Source organism: Corvus moneduloides, chromosome 4 (assembly GCF_009650955.1).
Source record: "Corvus moneduloides isolate bCorMon1 chromosome 4, bCorMon1.pri, whole genome shotgun sequence".
NCBI lineage: Eukaryota > Metazoa > Chordata > Aves > Passeriformes > Corvidae > Corvus > Corvus moneduloides.
Genome location: NC_045479.1, coordinates 27,393,867 through 27,413,707, shown reverse-complemented (window position 1 = coordinate 27,413,707; position 19,841 = coordinate 27,393,867). Strand labels below are relative to the sequence as shown.

Genomic DNA, 19,841 nt, shown 5'->3' with positions numbered 1-19,841 from the left:
GTCCTTCATCACTGATGGCTGAAATACTGATACTCGTATTTCATTCCTAGTTACGACTGTAGAGCAAACAGAACTCTAAAGAAAATAGGAAATGTCAATTCGATTGAATTTCTCTTTCACTTTTATGGATGCAAAAGTGCTTGCAAAATGGCAGGGTTTAGACCTATCAGTGACACTTTTCCAAGCATACCAACAGCATCAGTGTTGCACAAATGTCACAGAAGCCTTTATTCACTTGCAAAATGCAGAACAGAGAAAGCCCCACATAACCTTCAGAACTCATACGGAATTCAAGAGGTGTCAAATTTTGGATGTCTTATGGGTAACTACAGTGTTTGTAATATGGGAAACAATTGTTGACTGAGAGCAAAACCACAAAAAACAGTCAACACTGATAGGGATACTAAAAGACACAGTATGAATTACAGGTCACTCAAAAATCTGAAATATGTGGTTTTATTCAAGGAGAAGCCAGGTTGATAAAGCTCTGAAATACCTAGTGAATATTTTTTCAGGGATTTGATTTACTAGCTGCAATAAGAACGAATAAAATAAACCTCTGCCACAAATGGCATCTTTCCAAATACAGCAGAAAAACAAGAACAGGTGCAAAACTCTAAGGAAATTTCAATAGAAGTCTGTGTGACACAGAGATGGGTCAGTTATTGTGCCCTGCAAGAGGTGCATATTAGTTTCAGACTAGACCAGTGATAATAAAAAAATTAATAAATTGGGATGTCAGCATTAATGTTTTTATTGCCAGCAATATTAACTGCTAACTTCCCTTAAAATTACTGCACATAGGAAAGGGGTTGGTGGTTTGTTTTGAAAGGTTTTCTGTGGCTGGAAGGAGAATTGGCATATATGAACCAGAATATTTTTTTTTCCATTCGTCTGCCTTGCTCATGTTTGTGTTGGTAAACTGGCAGGAGCAGTTTATTAAGTAGTGTTAGTTTCATTAACACTCCTGCTGCTGTTTGGCGCTTCTTTAACGTCATTGCAGACTTGGAAACTTTACTCCCTGGCAGGCCTGACATTTTCTGCTTAGCTTTCTGTGTGTAGTCTTCCTTTTTTGTGTGTGTGAGGCTTAGAAAATGTTGGCTGAGTTGGCCTCCTTCTCCCAAAAGGTGCTGGCTCTGACAGCAGTGGTGTTCCTATCATGCTTCACTCTGTTGCCCGTGTCAGCCTGTCTTGTTTCACTAGAATTTGGAAATACAATGACTTGTTCAATATTTGTCTAGTGAGCTGCATGCAGATATTTCAATTTTTAACCCAGAGACCCGAAATATTTTTTTAGGAATGTGAAGATAATCACAGAAATTCTTGAGATGCTGAAAAGAATTGCTATCTACAGTAACGTTATGATAATTTAGCTTGCATTTTTTCAGTGGTAAGAAAAGTCCATACATTTTTGTATTTGGGACAGTTAAAGTTTTGCTAGAGTGCTCTTACCATACCGTATTGTAATACAATGAAATTGTACTGGAAGCTACATAATTGTCATGGGTAATTACTTGTGGAGTTCAGTCTTTAACAAGTACATCATCCTGTAGGCTAGAATAGTGACAATCTCTTTCCTGCTCTTGGGCCTCTAGATGTGACTCTGCATCTTCTTCCATCACACAGTTGTGCCAAAATTGATTCAGAGAGAACAGGTACAGGACAGGAGGGGTCCCTGTACTGCACCAATGCTCAGCTGGCTGACCTCAGTGTTAAGACTTTTCATTGAACATATGGATATTTTTTGAGCAAATAAAATGTTTGTAGCTCACTCAGTTCTTGAAGTCCTCAGAGAATGCAGAATAAATGCAAGGCTTTTAGTCCTTTTGCACAGTATTAAGGTGGTAGCTGAAAAATGTCACTAGTGTCTGCTTTTTGTCAGAACTTATGTACAAATTTTGAATTTTAAGTTTAGAGTAAAAGACATAAAACTTTCCTGCAAATCTAGAATCCTAAGTGAAAGGAGGAGATGAGTGGGAAGTACATTCAACTGTTCTTTGAGGAATACCCACAGGAGCCTAAAATATATAATCAGTCTTTTAATTACACTAACGAGGATATTTCTGGCTATTGTACAACTATTTCTGGAGAGCAAGATATGTATTTTTCACCGTTGAAAATATTTCAGATTTCTGTGTTGTCATAAATCACCGTTTATCCAAGACATGCTTAATGACCATGAAGTAAATCACTCACAATTACAACCATCTTGGAAGCATAAAACTCCACATTCTTAGTTTTCAGATAAGATCCCCATGGCCTCACAGTAGATTTTGCCATATGTCCTACCTGGAGGCTGCCAAGTTCTTCCTTTTTTCCCAGTTTTATGTGCTTTTCATTTTCTAAAATATTTTTCTTTAAATATTCATATCAGCTTGTCTGTGTTTGATTCTGTCCAAATATCGCAATTTGGGTCTAAAGTTCCTTATTTCTTTCTTTCTTCATAGCTTCAGATGTCTTTCACATCACCAGAGAACGGGCAGTTTATCTTTTGTAATCTAGCCACATTTTCCACATAGCGGGCCCCAGTCTGATACAGATTTTATAACATGATCTGAGTACAGTTTTCATTTGTGATGGCTTCTTTTAAAAGCATGGAAAGACAAATAACTGGCAATATTTACAATTCTGTGTCTGGGGAGGAAAATAATTAAGAAAAAAACCTGACCAGACCTTATTTCCATAGGAATTAATATTTTTAAAATATTGATGTACAGTGAGTGTGTGCAATTTTAGTAGATCATATCAATGGTCTTTTTCTTTCTTGCATTTTTCTTTCTCATCCAGATGGAAAAAAGCCAGATGTGGAGAAAGGTTAGCTTTTCAAAAAAAAAAAAAAAAAAAGTTTTGTTTTAAGAGGCACAGCTAGCCATCTGTCCTTCCTCCAAAACAGGCAAAGAAGAGAATGCAAGAATAACATCTGTGAGATGTGCCTATAGCTTTTGCAGTGTGGCTTCAGGTTTTCTTTTTAAGGGATTGTGGCATACTTCATAGGGTATATCACAAAGTTGTCAGTACAAGAGAAGACCAAAATTCATCTTATTTCTTAAGTAATAGGAAATCTCTTTTTGGAGGAAAGAAGTTCTGCCAGGCACTATTTTTTTTTAATTGTGTGGAATACAAAATGATAATTTTCAAGATAGATTGCTGAGTAGTGTCTCTTTTCTGCAGCCACAACTTGGAAAAGGCTGTGTTTATACCAAAGCATTTCTTCAGAAAATTATCAGTTACAAGAATGCACAATACGTGAAAAATGTTTACCATCAGACATAGTTGTTCTTCTACTACATCTTAGTTATTTTATGTAGTCAGCTGCTGGTCACTTGGGAATAGTAACAGTAGCAATCAGCTGCAATTTCTTAGATAACTGTACACTAGCTAGGAAAATATGTTAATTGCTGTTTAGAGATTTCGAGCTCTATATCAGGAGCTATTTTCCCCTTTGTTTTTTCTTTCAAAGGCAATAAACTCTCTGATTAAATATTAATCTAATATATAATTGAATAACCACTTAAATATTTATTACTTTGTGAAAATCAGATTAAATATTTACTCAATTAGGAGGACTGGGATAGTAACTTGATTAATTAAGCAAAAATGGCCCTACATACCAGAGGTGAATGGAGTGATTCTCATTCGTATTATGTTCCCTTGTGGTACATGAGTCTTGTATTTTTTCCAGATTTCCAAGATGTGTGTCTCTCAGGGGGGACCTACTTTTCAAGCTTTTTGTGATGTTCAAATTGACCTTAACAAACCCCATCTCTACCAAGATGATCTGTGCCCATATTCCTCTGAGCCACCTTACCCCAAATTCATGGATAGATCGGGGAGCTGCTGCAACTGGAGACATGGCACAGGGCTGCATGGACACTTACTTGTTTTTTACCAGGATGGTCGTTCTGCTGTTTAAATACACCTACAGTATAGTAACCATACATTTGTAAATGGCTTTTTATAAATGAGGAACCATGGTTTTGTAAATGCTGCCCTCAAACTAATCTCTGTGCTTCCAAACTTGGACATGACCTGCAATGGGTTTTTTGATTCTCTCTGCTTCTGAACGTTTTAATTGCCTGACAAATAGAATGAAGAAGGGCATCCCTGAAAAATACATAAGGCTCCTTCTATCTCAGATGAATATTTCTGAGTGAACCAATTTAAATTAAGAAGTGATCTGGGGGGAAGACTGATCTGGAGGCAAGGGCAGAGGAAGGTAGAGGAGAGATTCAGCACTTCCATGACTATTTTACTTTGGCAGTTTTGAGGCTGTAGTGCCAGTTTGGAAACAGAGAGAGCCACTACAACATTCTTCATTCCAAAGTCACCCTGGTTTAGGCATATGATATGAAAAACGCCAGTTAACCATTAATAAAAATGTCCTTTTACATAAACAAGACAGTCAGCTGCAGCCTTAAAAGTCAAGGAAAATGAAAATTGACAAGTGCTAATAATATACCCATTTTCAAACAAAAAAAGTAGATAAATGTGTGGTACTATTCTCAGGGGAATACTGCAGGCTCGCCTTGTTGCTGGTACTACAGCTGGTGATTTATTTTCTCTATGTTAAATGAGCCAAAAACCTGCTATTGCCTCAGCCAATAATAGGTTGGCTGTTGGCTCAGTGATTTACCTGGGCATACAGAAGGTTGGGCATTTTTCCTGTGCCAAAGAGTACACTACTCACATAGAGATTACTCCTTCTAACAACATCTGTGCTCTTAGTTTGTACTGCTTCCAGCAGAAGGTACTTTTAGATATGGTGAGTGTCAGACATCAAATGTTTCAGTGTCTGTGGATCCTATGGTGCAAAGACACACATGGATCTGTGCATGCATCCATCCTCCCTTTGTAGCTTTGTCACCAGACCATGGGTGTTCAGCTTTCAGCTTGTATATCTTGCCAGTAAAGCAGAAAATAGCCTTTTCCTGCCATTTGCTTTTCCAAAATATATAAAGTAAAATAAAACAAGAAAAGTAAACCCACTTTTCTTTCAAATGTGTTTTCAAAGATTCAAGAGCTAAATTTACCCTTAAAGGGTTTGTACAACCTGCAAAATTACCAAAGAGAATGTATGAACAGGAATTCATTGGTAGTTTTTTCTTGGTTGAATTTGCACTAATTTGAGGCCTTTCTTCAGACAACAGTTAGCTTTGCTGTGCTTTGCTATCCACAGAAAGATAGTTTGAAATTTCTAGTTCAGAGTCTAGTTAAGAAGGCTACAAATACAGTTTCAAAGCAATTAACCTTCACTGACTCTTCATGTCTCTTACAGTGTAAATGTAAGAGCAATATTTCCAGAATGACATTTTTAAAAGGGACTTTAATTAAGGATCAGCTCTGGAACCTTTCATTCCAAAAGTACTCTCATTATCTTCATTGGGATTTTCATTTTGAGTAAGGACATCTCACACAAATAAGGCTTACTGGACCAAGTTAATGATTATAGCTGTTGTGGAACAAATCACTGGCTTTATCTACCTATACATTAACTTCACAGGTAATAAAAATTATAATGTATTAATCCTTGCTTATTTTTTGTTTTACAAATGAGATGACAAAGTGGTCAAAATCTTTCGTGAAAAGTCTCATAAATGAAGTCTAAACCCTTACTGAGCTTGAAAACAAGCTGTATTGCTCTTACGAATATTCAAATCCTTGTGCATGTTGAAAATCTAACAAGGGCAGCAGAAACAGAACAGCTGAGGAAATTCTTCTACCTAACAGCAACAAGGGTTAAAAAACTTGCTAGAAAGCCTCTGCTCTATACAGTTCATAGCTCAGTAATGTCTGATAAATGTTTATGTGTACCTAGTTTGAAAATATCTTCAGCTCTGGCCCCTGTGAACTGAAATTTGAAGTGTGAGGTTCTTCACAGACTGAGAAAATCTTTCTCCTCTGAATTCTTCATTGGATGCTGTAGAACATGGAATAGATTTGATGGTTATTCTGTGAATATGGATTTACCACCCACATTCAGAAATAAGACAAACTGAAGCACAAAAATTTGAGGGGAAGAAATGTCCATAAAGCATGGGAGGAAGGGGTGGTGGTTAAAAGGGGTAAGTCCTACACTGAGCTGCCTGATTCTCACTGACAAGAACGACTCCTGTGATTTTTGAGATAAATTGGAACCTCCCTGGCATTGTCCTCATTTATGTCAATGTCCAACTGGGATATTGTAACACACAGATACAACTAGCTGAGATGTTCTCAACCTCTCAATGCCTTCCAGTCATGTCTGACTCTTTTTGTTTCCTGTGCCAGAGGCCCCTGCCCCCTTGATTATGGTGATGCTGCTCTTTCTGAGCCTACTCTACAGACAATTTCACAGAAAAAAACCTGAGTATTTGAGTTAAGCAAATGAAAAACGCCCTATGATTTTTATGTCCAAAAATAAGCGAGGATTATTTTTTAAACTTTACCACATGCAATTCTATCCCGAAATAATGGTATGGTTAGGGATGGTCCAGGACATCCAGAGGATTCATTCTGGCATTCCTTTTTCACCTTTGCTGAACTCTAGCATCTCTTCTTCATCCATGTCTTCATGAATAACTTTGGAAAACGCTCAAGGGCGTGGTTTTAGCCCACTCTGATCATGGTGAGTTCTTCCTCTCCTCTCCCCCTCCTGCCCTCAGATGCCTTTTACTGGCACAAGACTGAGCAGGTCAGAACCTCTGCAGCTCATATTCTCACGTGTTTTAGGACTGCTTCAGCTAGTTCTGGAATAGGCAGAGTTCTTCATGGTAGTTATTATACAGAGGTGTTTACATCTGCTTCACAGACACGTCTGGTTATTTCTTCTTGCCCATGTGAGATCAAAAGCTATAATAACACAATTGCTAAGTTTGCAAATGAATGCAAATGACTTAAGTGTTTCTTTAAACAAGTGATTCTTTCTTTGTTTTTAGAGTTTGCATAATCCTTGATTTTTGCCTTTTTGCATTAATGACTCGTGAAAGTAGAAATGCCTAAATACAAAAAAAATACTAAATAAGTTCTCCAGAAAAAACGATGAAATGACTACCTCTAGTTGCGGTATGAGACAGTTGTGATAACAGATGGGCAAAATAACATTGTATTACAAGGAAAATAGATTAAGGTGTTATCTGGTTCCATGCTGCAAGTTTCCCAGATAAGGTGATTCAATTCTCAGTTGTATCCTACAAGAACTCATAGCTAAGTCAGAATGAAAATTACTGTGCTGTGTTTTGATATCTGTGAAGTTATCTTCACAGTTCTTTTACATTTATTCCTGTTTGGGAAGTGAGATCTTGGAAAGTCAGTCAGTAAAAGAAAATTAAATAAAGAGCAAAAATCTCTAATTGTTCATTTCTGTTTTACTCCTGCTTTTGTTTCTGCTGCTACTAAAACAGCCTAATACAGAGTTCCAGCTTCAGCTGAAAACAACAGTGTTCTACCTGCTTCAGAGTTTAGGTGGGGTTTTTTTAATATATAATTTCTATCAGCATTAAAACTTACATGATGACCGTAGTTCTTTTTTCTCAAAATGCTTTTAATAGTTATTACTTTACATACTGATTACTTTCAGCTGAATTTGATACAGATGCAGCTGTAAAGATACATCTCTATACCTGCTTATCTTTATGCATCTGAAAGATAAGCTCAGTCTGACATACTTTTTGAGTAACAGCAGCTTGAAATGGAATAGTGTCCCAAAACTGTTCCTATGCAGAAAAGGCAGTGGCCAGTGGACACCAATTGTATTTGCTGTGTGGTACCAGCCCACTGGTAAATCAGCGTGCACATGGTGGTCAGCCAATATGCATAAATCAAATTACTTTAGGTAGGTACTCTAGGGCATGCATAGGACTTTGGGAATAGTAGGGATGTGGGAGGAAGCCGGAAGTACTGACTACAGTAATGAGTAGATTGTAGACACAGAAATGGCCTGTGATTATCTGGGGTGGAGTGGCAAAGGAGACATGAGGTAGTAACCTCTAGAAAACCAGGTTTCATTACTTCTGGAGCTCTTGGAGAAACTTGTCTTACATATCTTTACTATAGGATTTTTTTTTTTACTGTCTGCCTTTGAAGCAGCCCATAAGGAACTTATGTACACGTTGTATTGTATTGAAAATTCAGCTGAGAATTTTGATAATAAAGAGGGAGCATATGAATTTCTCAAAGTCCAGAAGTTGAACTCCTTGTTTTTCAAAATTACTGTGGAGGTGCAAAGCCATATATTATTTCCCATGGGTAAAGATTCATTCTGAAAAAGCAGATTTTCATTTGAGTAAAATTACCTGAGGGGAAAACTGAGCAGTGAATCTCACATTGTGCAAAAGAGAAGATGATGTGAGTCCATGCCAAGCTCCTGATTAAGATGATCTCATTTAAGGCTGTATTTGTCTAGTGTGCTGTCTTACAGACCAATCTCTCTATGACACCTCTATGACCGTAACATTTTATTTATCAGTTTATTCAATTTTGCAGCTCTTCAAAAACACAGATGAGGAAAGCAATATTGCCTCCTATCCACAGAGTTTGTTGGGTTTTATAAAAATACATTCAGACTCACCACAATTCTGTCTAACCTATTGAACATTGAACCAGAATATTAACTGGATAAATGGTGTCTGAAAGCTAATTTTCTGCTGTATTTTAGCTTCCAGGACCAAATATAGGAGTATATGATACTTTCCATTTCTAACATATTATTCAGTAATAGTTTTTGGTAGAGTGGTTTACCAATAGATGTTTCCAGCTGGCTCATAATGGTAAAGCGTAACAAAAAGCCTGGAATAGAAATGGAATGTGAATTTCTACTGCTGCACTTACAAAGATATGCTTTTGCAAATTTTTGTGCAAGAATTTTGTGGTTTTCAGTGAATTACCTAAAAGTGATGCTTACCATAATGAATACTTAAATATCTTCTATCTTTCTCCAGACTTCTCCATCTTTGTTAGATGTTCTTTGTTCTTTGTTAGAGAATGAATACTGATACTGACAGCATCTCACCTGGCTAATCATCTCTTAATCAAGTGTCTTTAATCCTTCTTGCACTTGCTTACATACTGTAGATTTTTAGAGTGTCACAGAAAGTAATGGAACTAAATATTTGCCTTAAACATGTTATTATATGTTTCTGAGATGCCCTTGGTTTTTATTTTCATGTAGTTTCATAATACACAACAAAGACACTTTCTTCAATAATGCTACAAGAAGTAGAATTGTACACCATATCTTACAAAGAGTGAAATATGAAGAAGGGAAAAACAAAATTGGTAAGTACTGAGCAATGTGCTTTAAAATGTGTGATTAAAAAAAAGAAAGGAGAAGTCTTCCTGGGCTCATAACAGACCTTTCTCCTTCCTTTTTAATCACCTCAGTTTAGCCTGTTTACATCTCAACCACTGCTGTTGTGGGGGCTTTGCCTGGAAGATGTGATCACTTCCATGTAATATCAGTCAGCTTTCACAGGCATATGTCACCACAGGAGATTTATCACCTCTGCAAGGGAAGAGGCTGATTTAAACAAGAAATATGAACAGATTACGAGCAGTGGAGAAGCAGAGAGACTCATGCAGGAAAACTTCTACTCTTTCATAAAAACTTGCTTAGAAGGATGGCAAGATTTGTGCTGCTCTACATAGCCTACAGGGCTGCTCCCTGGATACCTATCCATCCCTAAGGGAGATGGAAGACTCTGTATCTCTGTTGTTGCTGTAAGTCAAAAGGGAGTTCACCACTGATGTCCTCAGTGCCAAGACTGCTATGCATAACTGTGTCTTCACTTTCAATTAGTGAGTGGAGTGAACATTTGGAGTGGCACGTACACAGATCCAGGAGAGCAGGCAGTGACAGAGGAGGGATAGAATATGAAACAGTGGTCACCTGCCAAGTGGTACGGAGCACATACTGCTTGAGTACCACATAGAGAGAAACATAGAGACAATCTCCATAAAACTCTGCAGTCTATTTCATTTCCCTGCTGTTTAAACCTCACCTTTCCTGAAGAGGAAGAGAAATATCCCAAAACTTCCCATGTTTCTTTCTTTCTCAGCTGCTGGGATGAGGGCAGCAATACCTCTAAGCAGAGCAGACGTTGCATCTAGTGCAAACACTTGCAGTCCCTGCCTACAGCAAGATCCCAATCCCTCACATGTCAGCTTGTGCTGTACCTACAGTGAACACAACCTTGCATTGATCGCTGGGCAGAGCAAAGCCCAGCTCAGCTGTACAAGTTTTACTTTTTTGCCAGAGGCACTGGAAGAAAGTATATTCTGCCAGGCAGGTACTGATGCCACCACAGAAAGTGCTATTCATATTGAATATTCATATTGATATTCATATTCCCGTTGCTGTGTCCTTGCTGCTTTGTGTCCTCTGTGAATTAGGGAAGGAATCAAGACTCCACACCTCTTGGTCAATAGAGTTCAAACACCTTCACATTCTTAGTGTGGATATTTTGTTTTGCATTGGCTGGTAACTGCTCAATCCTATTTAGGTGATTTTCCAAGTGAAAAGCACCAGCATCTCAGCAGATATTAGTTCTCAAGGCTCTCGTTGAAGAGGGACAAGCCCTGAGTGAGTGGGGTGTATGATTACTTTTTTGTGCCACATAGGAATGATTTTGGTTCAGGTTCCTGTTTATTTTCTAGTCTTGCATTGCTGCAGCTTGTCTTCTTCCTTTTTGTCTGACCAGCAACTTTTGTAAGACATAAACTGAACATATTTTAGAAAGTTGTTATCATATGGAAATTAAGAGTTTCAGTTGCTTTAGTGGTCTGCAATTCAAAAATGTCGAGACCTTCCCTGAAATTTTTAGCTCCCAAGATATGCAGCTTTTCATCTAAACAGCTTTGTTAGACAATATTTTATGAGGTTAAACTTTAAACCTAGTGTGAAGTCTCCAATTTCACTGAAGTTACACTAAAGATGGATTTGGCGAACGAATCTTTAAACCTCCAGCATAATAAATGATAGATTCTGATTAATATTTGAACATGTCCTTCTTTTTATTATATCTTAGTTATCAAAATCTGTAAAAGATTAGTTTTTCTACATGTATCTTGTACTGTCAATGGGCTTCAATCTTCATTTAGTCAGTTTATTATGAAAATGTGTTTTGCTTTTTGCTTAGCAATTTTTCTGCTCCTATTGGTAAATAATTGAATACTTTTGATTCTTAGGTCTGAATCGATTGCTCAGTAATGGCTCCTATGAAGCTGCATTTCCTCTTCATGAGGTACTTTTCTCAGTTTGTTTTTTTTTCTTTTTGAACAGACATTTGCCACAAAATGAATTCTTAATTGTGTAATCATTTATCCTCAATCTTTTTAATGTCTGCCTCTGACATGTTTCCATTTATCGGTGCTTTTTTCCTTGGGGAAAAATTAGGGGTGTTTTCTTGCAAAAAGAGATGAGTAAAGAAAGTCCTTCTGGATCTATTCTGTAAAAACTATTTGAGTTGATATATCATTATGTTTTCAAAGAGGAAAAGCCATTATGCTCTGGGGGTTTTTTTGAGATTCTCCAAAGATTTTCTTTGTGTTTATAGCCTATGACTTGAATATAATTTATTATTAATATCTTAGGAAGAATAATCTCAAATCTTAGTGACATCAGTTGATATTTTTTTAATGTCATATTTAGCTTTTGGAGCACAAGTATGGAGTTTGAATAAATTGTGTTATCCATACTGCTAGTAAGAGCGATTTCTTAAATATTCTTTTTTGCTGCTGTTATTCATTAATGTCCAGATTTGTATTTTAGGGAAGTTACAGAAGTAAGAATTCAATAAAAACCCATGGGGCAGAAAACCACAGACACCTGCTCTATGAGTGCTGGGCTTCCTGGGGAGTGTGGTATAAGTACCAGCCACTGGATCTTGTAAGGTAAGACTCACTTGCTTTTATTATGTCACATTATAGATGCTTTGAGCACAGGTTGTTTCACTTCTGCCAAAACCATGAAAAGTTCCGTTAATTCATTAAAAACTGATCCTGAAGTCATGGGAAACCATTTAGTTCATGGTGCCACTACATCCAAAGATGTATATATAGAAAAGCTTGTACAAGGACTTGAAAGTGAAAGAAGTTTCCTTCTAGAGTTTCCTGACACCATAATTTGAAATGAAGTGTTTGCAGAATATTTAAGAGAGAAAAAAAGGAAGAGAGTGGTCTGCGAAGCCTGGATGTACCTGATTAGACATCTGTCCACAGGAGGAGTTCTTCCTCCTTGGAGAACGGCTCTGGTGAATGACAGGCTCTCATCAACTAGATTTTCTTCTTCCGAAAAACAACCACAGAATGAGCTCTGGATGAAGTTTCATGATGCTTACAAATGGCACAGAGCAGAACTGACAGTTCTGAATGTGCTACCGTATCCAGCAACACTAGTGGTGGAAGTCTCCTCTGTACCACTGCCCTTTAATTCAGACCAGCTACATCACCACTGTCTGGAGTTTTATTCATCTTGGAAGTAGTCTGCAAAGAAAAAAAACACAAGGAAGCTGAGATGTGATTCCGAGTTCTTATAGTCCTCTTAAATAGTGCTTTCAAATAGCCTTGCATGCACTAATAGAGAATTACATATTTCTTGCGCATATAGAGAGAGCCAGAGCCTTTACTTATCGTGTTGGCAGAACTATTATTGGACAGTAATGGGATTTTTCTACTTGAAGAGAGGAATACAGAGCTTCAAGAGCCTATTAATAAAGTCTTCAGATGTGTCAGGAGCACTGAAGACACATTGGCCATCAGGAAGGGTCATTCACAACATGCAGCTGGTCCAGCATATTAATTGCCTCTTTCATAAGTCCTGTAACTAATAGAAAACTTTGCTCTTATTTATTCTCAAAATTGTTTCCAGATGAAAGATTTCTAGAGGGTGGCCCTGGAGACAGACAGTGTTACTGATTAAGGCCATATAAAAACTATCCATTTCATAAAACAGAGAGTTTCATTTCCATGGATAAAAAGTTCACCAAGAAATACAATAAAAAATTTTACTGAGTCATGTAATTTTTTAATGCTTTACAAAATAATTTATTAAATCTCATAATTTAATCCCAAAAGCTTTTTATTTCTTTTTTAATACACTGAATAGAAATATGGAATTTTTGTCAAATTACACAATAGAAATTGCTGATTTATGGGGGAGCCAACAGTTACACTGAAGGGGATTTTTGCTTTCAATTTCCCAGTACACAATAAGATATTAATATCACAGTATAAATAACTTATCTCTAGAGAGTTTTCTAATCATTTGTCCATAGTGGTCAAGGCTTGTTCTTGTTTGTGAAAGTGCTGTTGAGGCAATATCTGGTGTTTCGTTTAATTTGATGATCAGGCATCTGAAAGGTTTTTATTAAGTATGAGAATAAATGATAACAGAGTAGGCAATGTTAGAGATATGATTATTCTGGACCTTGATAGCAACCTTCTTGAGTAGACTGAGTTTAAAATTTAAGATTTTTTAAGAAGCTTTATTTTTTCATCAGACAGATTTTTTTTAATTCTGTTAAAAACAAACAAAAGAAAGGCAATTGCTACAAACCCCCTATCTGAGGTCATGAGTGTCCTGTGGTTGCCGAGTAGGTGTTTGCCCAAAGAGGAGAGGGGCAAGGGCAGTAGTGAGATTCCCTGAGCACTGACAGCAGCCTGAGTCACAAGCCACCAAACTCAGCAGGTCCAAAGCTGCAGCCCCAGCCCAGTCTGCTGTTTGCTGCCTGGAACACATCCACAGCTGTGATGAATTCACTGAAGGAGGGGTGACACAATAGGAAAAGGGGATGCCTTTTTCTTCTCACTTCACAGATGCTGGATTACTCACATTTCCTCAGCTCCTGCTGAATTTTCAGAGCATTCAAAGATTTAGGAGGAGATAAAGAAATGTGAGTAATCCAGCATCTGTGAATGAATCTTCCATGCCTACTGCCACTCTCAGCAGTTCATATGTGTATTGAGCTGGAGATTTTTCCTTGAAGAACTGATAACACCAGCAAGACCTGCTGTTCATTTTGCTTGGAAGCGTCTCAGCAGGCACACTTTAAAAAGAAGCTTTTTTCATGTCAGTTCTACGGCAGGAAAATCTTTTTTTATCCCATAACAAGAGTTATGTGGGGTTGTGCTTGAAGGGTGTAGTGTTGTCATGTGTACAAAAGGAGTGTCTGGATGTTGATTCTTCCACAGACATCTGACCAGAACTTACACTTCTAGTTAACATTATGCTTTGGAAAGGCTAAGAAGTAAATTAGATGTAGATAGTCCAATTATGTCATTAATTGATATGATATTTCTACCTTAAAGTCAAGTTGCCTCAATGGTAAGTGAAAATGTTTATGCTTCTTTGCTGTTTTATTTTTTCCTTAGCTGTTAAAATGAAGTTTCCATCTCCTGTGCTGCCCATTTGGCAACTCCCAGATTTCATTTAATCTCATCAGCTGGCTGTTATGGAGATACTAGTCACTAAAAATAAATGAGAAAAAGTCATTTGAGGGGAATTGCATGATTCTGCTTCTACTCTGCTTTGAAACATGTGGCAGTATGGCATAATTTATGCATAATTTATGCAGACTAAGCATAATTTACAAAGCCAATCCTGCTAATCGACAGATGTGGTACCATGACTTTAATTACACATCTCTTGGAATTTAGTGTCTATAGATATTTACAAGAATAACTTATGAGCCTTAGAATTGATTGTAATCAGAAACAAACAGGACTTATTATATTTATATGCTCTGGGACCATGTAAATCAATGGAAACAGTTACAGTGATTCCTGGGGACTTTGGATCACCTCCTCACACTTACGTGCATAGCTGTTTCCCTCCTGATTGTGCACAAATTGCTCCTGCTGCTGCCTGTGCATGTAATTCACAGGACAAAAACAGAGGGAGAAAACTATGGTTTTTAAGTGGTTGTAAAGCTATCTAAATGAGCCTGGAAGCAAAAACTGATGCCTGAGCAACTTGCATTTTGCTCCATTAAACGTCTTGACTGCAAGCTGACTACTCCCTTTCAATCTCCTGTCAAGCCTTCCTACCCACCCCATTGGTTCTGTTGTGAGAGCTTCGTATGTCCAAAACACCTGCTGGAAAGCTCTAGTTTCTGTGATGTAGAAGGTTCTGTACAGAATTTCATTCTTACTTGCAAAAGGGTTAATGAAAATAGATAGGTTCTTGGCTTGAGCCCTGATCTGTCTATATTCTAGATCCATGAATATTCTAGATCCTTCCTTCTAGGCATGCTGAAAGCAAAATATTCTGTAATAAAGGTCATTAAACACAGCATAATCCAATATCACATTTCACAGGTCAGAAATTAGACTTTGTAGCTTACTAATTTTCAAAAATGTGCCTTATTGATAAATATTGATATTGAAATCTTAACCCAATTAAGACATGGCTCTACCACTGGAATGGGTTGAGGGGATATACAGTTCACCTCTAAGGTAACTGGTACTGAAGGGCTATGATACAGGCTAGCTTACAACTGAGAAGCTGAAATTGTGTTTTTATTATTATTTTGATGGTACAGCATATATAAGGATAGGAGAGATGGATTATTCTATTAGGTGCTTGGGGGTTTTTATGTCTCTGCTTTTTAGGTTAGTTGTGGAGAAAATTTTCTATGGGAGAACCATAAAAAATTCAAACAATTTTTTTCTGTCCATATTAATAATCTGAAAAATTGGATAGTAATAAATTAGCAAAGTTAACAAGAACACAAGGATGTTACCAATGCTGGAAAATTTCAAAGAGGCCTTGACATGAGCAGAATGATAACACGTGAAATTTAGGTAGCAGTAATGCACAGTTATGCATTCTAGAAAAAAACCTCTGGAATTCCTTGTGTACATTGCTGAGCTCTGGCTCAGAGAGAACTGCCATCAGTGAGGCAAGCTGTATGAAATTTCTGTTCTTTACATAGCGACAGAAAAAGAGAAGAAACAAAGAGCTTGTTCTTCAAACAAGTATTTGGGGCAAATTGAAAGGAGTGACAAAGGTATCTCTAAACCTTTTTCATGCCCTGAGGGTCATGATGGTCCAGCTGAATTACATATTGAAATAAATGTAGACCTGCTCTGAATATGGTACCTAGGAAGGCCTCCGAAGACCTTCTTACTGGCATAGTTTGTTTCCATAGCACTTAACTGAGTGGTATCTGAGCAGAGACTAAAAGGAGAAATATGCTAACTATGGGCCCAGAAGACATGATATATTAACTTGATCCAGATGCAAATTCCAGCAGTACAGCATGTGCCTGTGGAATATCAGCTGTGTTGCAAAGGGCAATAATGGAATATCAAGGCTGTTTCTCCATATTTAAACCAATATGTATCAAAGTAATATCAACATCTTTCATGCATTTTTAGGACCCAGCTCAGATGCCTTTTCCTTACTTTTCAGAGATGGGTTGCTCCCCATCATGGACAGTCTTCTTTATGCACACACTGAACCTTGCTTGGGTCTTCATCTAGGATGAAGGTGTTTGATCTCAAAGATGGAAAAGAATACTATGATTTGCACTGTTAGATTGAAGGACTCAACAGGATAGGAGATGGGTTTTGCCATTAGTGCTTCTCAGCTAGAGGGTTGGAGCCAGGAAGCATTCATCCTTGAGGGTAGGGAATGATGTGAAAAAATAAAGCTTGATGAAGGTTAGGTTGACTTCGCTACTTTGAACTATGTACATGGAGAAAAATAGGTTATAAATATTTAGTGGAAGTAAGGTCAAAATGTGAGTTTGCCTTTTTGGAGGTGCAGGCACAGATTGACATCCTAGGTGCCAGGAAAATGGTCAGGACAAAGGTTTCATTAATACTCTTAGGTCTTAAAATACAGTTTGCAGTGTGGTTTTTTTACAGTCAGACCTGCTGCCCTTGTCAGAACTGAGCATGTTATTGTTAGCTTACTATCTCTTTAGCCTATGAATTTGAGTCTGTTAAATAACAGAAGAACAAAACCAAAATGACAATATCTGGGTTCTTATGCAGAGGTGCTAAACTCAAATGAAAATAGTCACTGCAGGTCAGTATCTTCCAGCAGAGCATGAGCTCAGGGCAGAATTTCTCAAACAGGAAATTTTTAATAACAACTTGAAAACTGCTAATTTTCTGCAGTCCAGACCAAGCGTCCTCTGGTGCATCCAGCGCTAGAGACAGACCTAGGTCTTTCCATTCTCACTGAGAAAGTTTGGCCAACAATGTTCTCTGATAGCATAGAGGAGCCAGCAGTGCTGGCTCACTGCATTTACTCTCTGGATAGATCAGAAGTTGCATCATTAGGGTGAAAATGGGTTTCCAGCAGTGACTATTTTCAAATTGAGTGGATATGAAAGTTTAAGTCTGAAACACAAGCATGTCATTTTGCCTCATTCATTTAAACCAATCTTGCAAATAGTCCCCTAAAATCTCAGCCTACTGTGCACAAGACATCAGACACAGGACAATACATGAGCCTGCTCCTCTGCTGCTGATGCTCCTCTCCTCCTCAGCAGGTTTTTGTGTGCTTGATGTATTGATACAACACATAAATAAAGGTTTGATTGTGTTTGGGAGGAGGAAAAGTGCTAATGAATATGTAGCAAAAAGGAACTTTCTGGCCACTTTGCTGCTAGTTTTTGAGCAATATATTTAATAAATTAGGATCAATTAAGATGGCTTTCCTCAAATCATTGCAAAATGATGGACCTTACATGCACTACACTTTCCACCACAGTAGAATAATGAAATTAATTTTCCAAGAATGGAGCTAAGAAAATAAGTAATCAAATGAAAATAAACTGTATTGGAGAATGAACTCTGGTTAACTGATTTCTTAGAAATAATTTGAGCTCAAATAATTTCTGCTGTTGTAGAAGTTTTAGGGATAAAACTGATTTCAATACAATTATTTGGGCAGTACATTCACACAGCCAAAAGGCAAAGCAGATCATCAATTTCCAGAATACAAAGAACTAGCTTCTTAGAAGTAACTCAGTGTTTCCTTTATGAGGTCTCCACTCATCTAACTGTAAACTGTGGTTATTGAATTTTTGAATTAATGTTTTCAGTTCATTCCTGGGGCAGGTCCCTCAGTGTGGATTTAGAAGCCTAGTTGAAGGCTTTTTCTTCTCTTTAATCTACTCTTCAGATATGATAGAAATATTTTTGTTCTAATAATGAGCAAGATTAAGTAGATTATACTAATTAGCAGGTAACTTTGCTGTGTTGTGTTTTAAAACAGACGGTACTTTGGTGAGAAAATTGGGCTGTACTTTGCCTGGTTAGGCTGGTACACAGGGATGCTCTTCCCAGCTGCCTTCATTGGATTATTTGTCTTTTTGTATGGAGTCACCACTTTGAACCACTGCCAAGTCAGGTAATGTGGGAACTTTTATAAAGAAATTGCAGCTGTGGGTTACTATGAATAATTTAAGAGATCTTCCCACAAGCTGTTAATTATTTCATTTTGTACCGTTGAATGAACAATCAAGAAAAGACTGTGTAGTTCTCATAAGGTACCCAGTATCAAACTTCCCATGTTTTATGCTCTTGAATTGGGATGAAAGGAAATGCTTCTTGCCCAATTCCAGTTGCTAGTGGTGCTGGCAACTCAGAAACTTCATTACTCTTTAACAGGCCAGCACAAGAGTGGGGATTTTTTGCTCTCTAAAAGGCCTTTCCCAAAGATCCACCAGAGAGAGGCATTTCTCAGATGAAGAAACCCCTGGACCTTCTGCTGAGAGCTGCATCTCTAAGTTTTTGTGCACTTAAGCCACAAGAATAAGTCAAACTGAACTTTGTCTGCAGTTATGCTCAACCTCCCCCTACCAAAAGTCACTCTGACTCAAGGAGTAGCTGGAAATGGTAAAGAGATTCTGCTAGGTTGTCCCTGGAGAACTGCACTCTGCAGTTATGACTGTAAACGCTGTAGTCTTAGACAGTCAACAAATATTAATTATACACATGCAGTTATGAACATCTTGGCTTCAGTTACAGACCAGTTTTGTTCAATAAGTGACTGAATATTAGCAAAGCCTATCAATCCATTTTCAGACAGATTGCTGTGCAGATTGTTGTAGTAATCAAGCTATTAATTTTTGTCTTTTCTATTTTTCCAGTAAAGAAGTCTGCCAAGCTACAGATATCATAATGTGTCCTATATGTGATAAATACTGCCCCTTCATGAGGTTGTCAGACAGCTGCATTTATGCCAAGGTATGTTTTAGGCTATGCAAATCGAGGTGCTTCCTGATAAAAGCATGAATTTTGCCTTTTGCATTTGTCTTTAGTGAGCTTGAGTAGATAAAATCTTGAAAGGACAGATCAAGTTCAGCCAACATTAACATTGTCTTTCACCAATACTTAGTTTGGGTTGTAAAACATTTGAATGCTATTTGCACTTAGAGATTCAGCAGCCTCGGAGGTCGTGTCCTAGAGCTATGTGTTATGGTGTCCTTGACATCAGTCTTTGTCTTCTCATCCATCCTCTGTATGTGGCTCCATAACATTAATGCTTTGGGTCTGAAATGATGCTCACACCTGGTGTTGGCAGGGGTCAGTCCCAGGCCAGGATGGCAAATAGTCCTGTCAATTCACAGGTGGATTTCACATGTCAAGGGAAGGATCCTTAGGATTGTCAGGCCAGCTAAACTCATGATCACATTAATTTTAGTAGGTGAAAATAGAAAATAAAGGCTTATTATCACAAATTGATCACATTATTAATATATCTTTCAGGTAACCCACCTTTTTGACAATGGAGCTACTGTCTTTTTTGCTGTTTTCATGGCAGTCTGGGGTAAGTTTTCATTTTGATATTAAGTAATTGCACCATCTTTTTCTTAAAGGTTGTGATACAACATAGGCCTTTTTATTTTCCA

At 37.6% G+C, this 19,841-nt stretch overlaps 1 protein-coding gene across 8 annotated transcripts in view; it reads left to right on the top strand.

Moving 5' to 3' along the window:
- ANO4 (anoctamin 4) overlaps positions 1-19,841 on the top strand; it is a 178,000-nt gene that overhangs the window by 115,810 nt on the left and 42,349 nt on the right. For all 8 annotated transcript variants that reach the window (XM_032106517.1, XM_032106516.1, XM_032106518.1 and 5 more), the window contains 6 exons: positions 9,146-9,252; positions 11,161-11,216; positions 11,744-11,865; positions 18,203-18,337; positions 19,080-19,176; positions 19,699-19,759. In XM_032106517.1, the coding sequence (XP_031962408.1) occupies positions 9,146-9,252; positions 11,161-11,216; positions 11,744-11,865; positions 18,203-18,337; positions 19,080-19,176; positions 19,699-19,759 (578 nt within the window). The remainder of the gene's footprint in view (positions 1-9,145; positions 9,253-11,160; positions 11,217-11,743; positions 11,866-18,202; positions 18,338-19,079; positions 19,177-19,698; positions 19,760-19,841) is intronic.